At 45.4% G+C, this 4,662-nt stretch overlaps 1 protein-coding gene across 1 annotated transcript; it reads right to left on the bottom strand.

The window, feature by feature from the left end:
• Positions 1–401: 401 nt before the first annotated feature.
• Positions 402–4,304, bottom strand: LOC101061852 (G-protein coupled receptor 26-like). Its single transcript, XM_003963965.3, has 3 exons — positions 3,001–4,304; positions 2,328–2,441; positions 402–1,572 (listed from the first exon to the last, which is right to left on the bottom strand). The coding sequence occupies exons 1-3, from the start codon at positions 3,672–3,674 to the stop codon at positions 1,323–1,325; spliced, it is 1,038 nt and encodes a 345-aa protein (XP_003964014.2). The 5' UTR covers positions 3,675–4,304; the 3' UTR covers positions 402–1,322.
• Positions 4,305–4,662: the final 358 nt, after the last annotated feature.

The raw sequence follows: 4,662 nt of genomic DNA, 5'->3' as shown, positions 1-4,662 counted from the left end.
TCTGGCTCGTTTATGTGTTTGTCACCAGTCTGGCTTATGTTCTGTTGACTTGGCTGCAGTCACTTACAAAAGAAAAAGTCCGACCCAAATTCCCCAGAGAGGAAGCCCATCACACCGGTGACAGATGACCAGCATTTTCCAAGATCTACACATCCAGAGGTGGAATTTTGGGTTAGTCTGTGGAGACCAGATGATTTATGACCCATTACTCATATTTTATTTTATTATTAATGTAAACTTGCATTTGATCTTATAGCGTCTGCCCCTTGCATGCTGCTGGGGCTTTGTCTCTTTTGTCAGTGTGGATTGTGTTTTATTAGCCTGCTCAACTGTTATCGGCTAATCAAAGTCATAATGAAATCATGAAGGAATCCGCTTAAAATGTCAAAAATGCACAGCATTTATTTCAATATAATCACAAACATATTCAGCAAAAAAATAAATAGATTTCCACATTTTTAAAGGCATACTGTCACAGTAGATTAAGATCAGGACATCCTTTCGCCAGTGTCAAAGAGAATCAATTTATAAACTCAGAATCCAGATGGACGGAGCGACATATCACTCAAGAACCACAATCATCTTTATAGCCTGAAAAGAAATACAAGACTCTGGCATTTAAAACAAGCGTTACTCAACAGTTTGATCATCACATTGGACCACAAAGTTTTTTAAGTTAATGGTGATCTAACAAAAGGCACAAAATCATTTCATTTTGTCCAAAGAAACAAATGAATGTAACAAACAAATTGAGTTTATTTTAGCCATTAAACACAGTCATCAGTGAGGTCAACAATGAACGCTTTTTAAACCAAACCACTTAAAAATCATCAGATTTGAGGTATACACAGCACTTTAATGACTGGTTTACACACACCTAATACCATTTAGTTACAGATGGTTTGTAGACAGTTAAGATGGTGACCTGGATCACAGTTGGCATCTTTCCACAACGTGTTCCCACCAAACTGAACCACCACACAACCATCTCGCTCCTCATCCAGAGATTCAGTTTAAACGTGGTTGTTCTGGGTAAATCTGCTGATATTCTATATTTATTCAGTGAACCTAAGCTGCTCATAATTAATCCCTCATGTACCCAAAGTCTGATCCTACCTCCAATGTCATCCAAAATCACATCAATGTGCCGCTCTGTCACATTTCACCCCGCCGTTATTCTACAGCTGACAGCCGTAAACCAACCACAAAATAGAATTTGTGACCATTTTTGTAAGAAACAACCCTCCACCACACGGTGGTCCGTGTCCCTGCGTACTGTATATTGACACAGCCGTCCTCATCGCAGTATTTTTCTTTCGCCTTCACTGGCCGACTGTCTTGTTGACAGGCGCTTGGAGGTTGCTGGTTGTGTTGACGTTGCTGGTGTTGGAGGATGAGTTGAGGGGACTCCTCTTGAGGATCCTGTTCACTAGAAGGCTGCAGGTCTTCCTGTACTGGTGTCGCAGCAGGGAGTAGACAAACGGGTCGCTCGCTGCCTTGCTGTAGGCCAGGCATTTGGTCAGCACGCCCCAGTGGGGACTTATGGGTCCCGGGCAGAAGAGCTCTACAATTCTACCTCAAATCAAGGAAAATGAGAAGAGTCACACGCCATCCGTGCAGCTGAGCCGAGTGTTAGATCAGTGTAACTGGAGTGGAAGACGTGTGTCTCACTGCTGCAACAGCGCTGCGGTATTGTGAAAATGTCATCATTTCACTTCAGTGAAATGTCATCACTGTGTTGGGGAACGTGAGCTGAAGGGCGCCGTTTCTGCTGCTGCTGGCTATTTAAACAAATCTCACCACAACAAATCTGGGCATTGACACTGGATTTATTCCTAATTAATTAAGTGAATGCAGCACCTGAGTGAAATCCCGCAGCAGCACTGGGTTGCTAATCTGCTTTCTTAATTGTGAGTGATCTGCTTCGCTGTGCGTCTCTGCCACATGCTTACTTCCTCTGTGTTGCAGCCTTGCTAATAGCTTGTGACAGGCTGCCAACACTGATACTGCAGCTAATGCTAATGAGAGCCAGCCATACAATCGTTTGCTACCACTCTGGCTCTGTCTTCTCAGGAGCGGAGGCTCAAGGGAATGTCAGGTTAAGAATGTCAAAAACCAATTAAAGGTATTAAAAACAAGCATTAGTGTTTAGAGTGCAACAAATTATAATACTTTTTTAAAATGGTATTCATGCAACTAGAAGATATTAGCACTAAAAGCAGCAGGTTTATTGATAACAAAACAGATTCCACAGTGGTTTATTCATTTATGCACATGTATTTAAGATAAGCAACAGCTGTTGGTGCTACATTTAAATATCCACTCACCTTGTTACAACATAAGGGGTGAAGCACACCACAAACGTGCCGATGAACGTGCTGATCTTCTTTGTGGCCCTCAGCCGCCTCCGCCGCTGCTCATCCAGGCATTTTTGACGCACACTGTCAAAGTACACACAGGTACCATTATCTGCCCAGGAGGGACAATCAGAGACACTCATGCATCATGAAACAGTCCACACACAACCCTCTCGGAGCCAACAGGAACAGAGCGTGTCTGTCAGCTAACTCCCCATGTGGAAATATCAATTATGGAAATGGTGTGTATTTCAAGGTTGGAGTATTGGATAGAATGGACAACAAATGACTGAAATCACAAAGGATGGCTCACTGACGCTGAGCATGCATGAACAGCTTTAAATTGCACAGAATTCCTGCAGAGTGCTGCACCAAACTTCTCTTTGTTGTACCGTCCTTCAGCATTGCCACTAATTTTGCCATTAGCTCATTCGACATGCAAATTTGGTTTAACTACTCGTAAGATGTTGCGACACAATTCTCAAATAAAGTCATGGATAAAATTAAAGTATCTTCATCACTTTATTTTCTAACATTTGGTGGTGTTTTAGATCACAGTTGATGCCAGTCAGCATGCTTCAAATATGCTGTACAACATGTGAGGAGAGTAGCGGGATCACACGCACACCCATCTCTGGTTTACCTCGGATGAATGTCCACAAGCAGCACCAGCGTCTGCATCGTTATCACGTCGATGCGTTTACAGTGAAATCTGGCCACTTTCAGCACTTTCAGGTAGGTGACACACAGTACGATCAGCGTGAGAAGGAAGGTGAGAGAGTGCAAAGCTACAGTGAAAATGACAAACTGCAGCTCGCCTCCCTTCGCGCTGGCACTGCAGAGGGTGCACGACGCGTAAAGGTGGTTGTAACCGACCCAAGAGCGACAGGTGGCCACGGTGGAAAAGCAGAGTGAGTGGATCCAGGTGTATCCCAGCGCGATCACCGCGTCCCGGTGCCGGATTTTGGAGTGGTAGCTGAGAGGGAAGACCACGGCCACCCATCTGTCGATGCTGAGAGCTGCCATGCTCAGCATCGCATTCGTGGTGAGGAAAGTGTCGAGGAATCCCACAAGCTGGCAGAAGCCGCTGCCCCCGGGGTGGCCGGTGGTGACCAGCCCGGCCAGAGTCAGGGGCATGTTGGACACGCATTGCAACAGGTTGCAAAACGTCAAATTGAGAGTGAAAAGCCCGGGTACCTGTTTGCGGATCTCGGGGTTATACAGGAAGCAGATCAGAACACTAACGTTGGACAGCAGAGACACCAGAATAATCCCCAAAACGAACGCAGAAGCAACTACGTCCACTGCATTCATCATGCTAAATGCTCTGAAATTTCAAGCCTGCGGATGTGTCAGTCTACATCCCTGGTAGAAGCTGCCATCGTCAGTTGCCGTCGCAGCATCCTCAGTGCGCGACATCCCCTCCGCTCCAGCACCAAGAAGCGGTTAAACCAACCGCGTCCACGGTGACGCCGCCGGGATTCCACAGGGAAAAAATGGCTGATCGTTACCCGGAAATAGGAAAGTTGTCTTCGTGTGAACTGGGTCACGCCAGGATGGTGGTTGTGCGGACGCGCAGGTACTTTTCTTCATGGCATCAAGCTCACGGCTCAGCTGGCCGCGCAATTGCGCACTGAGAGAGATGCCAGCACAGAAAGGACAATTATAGTAGTCCCAAACTCCTCATGATGTCTTCTCTGCGCCATGTTAAAAATACCCCTTTTCCACTAAAAATAGAATCACGACGCCAAATTGCGCTCAGGCTGATGTCACAGTTACCAGCTGTTTCTGCAACCAGAGCGTTTCGCACATCTGGTTTAGTCTCCCGCAGCCCCGCGTCCGAGTGAACCTCCGCAGTCTGTCACCACGTTTGAAAGAAATTGGATTCATCCTGCGTGTTGTCACGACCAACGATGAGCCACTGACGTAGCCTTGCTGACCATTTTTAAGAATCTACAGTGTCAAAATCTGAAAAATGACCGTTTACTGTGGAGATTTTGCTGCGCGCTTTAAATGAACCCATTTTAGTATCTGCAAATTCATTTGAAGTCCTGCAATTGCCTCCGCCGCTGAGGTTATGCCGGTTATGAGATGTGATCGTTAGCAACTCAAAAAGTTATGAACGGATTTTAATGCCATTGTCAGAAAATATTGATAGTGGGCTATGATGAGATGATTGAAATTCGGAGATGTTCCAGATTCTGCAGAGCCTTTGATCTTTTATCCTCCAACAATCAAAGAATTGATCATCAAAACAACCCACTATATTATGTAAACTTGTATTACCGCTGCCTATATGCTAATG

This window comes from Takifugu rubripes, chromosome 4, assembly GCF_901000725.2.
Source record: "Takifugu rubripes chromosome 4, fTakRub1.2, whole genome shotgun sequence".
Taxonomy (NCBI): domain Eukaryota; kingdom Metazoa; phylum Chordata; class Actinopteri; order Tetraodontiformes; family Tetraodontidae; genus Takifugu; species Takifugu rubripes.
Note: the sequence above shows the minus strand (reverse complement) of the source record. Positions and strands in the feature narration are given on the sequence as shown.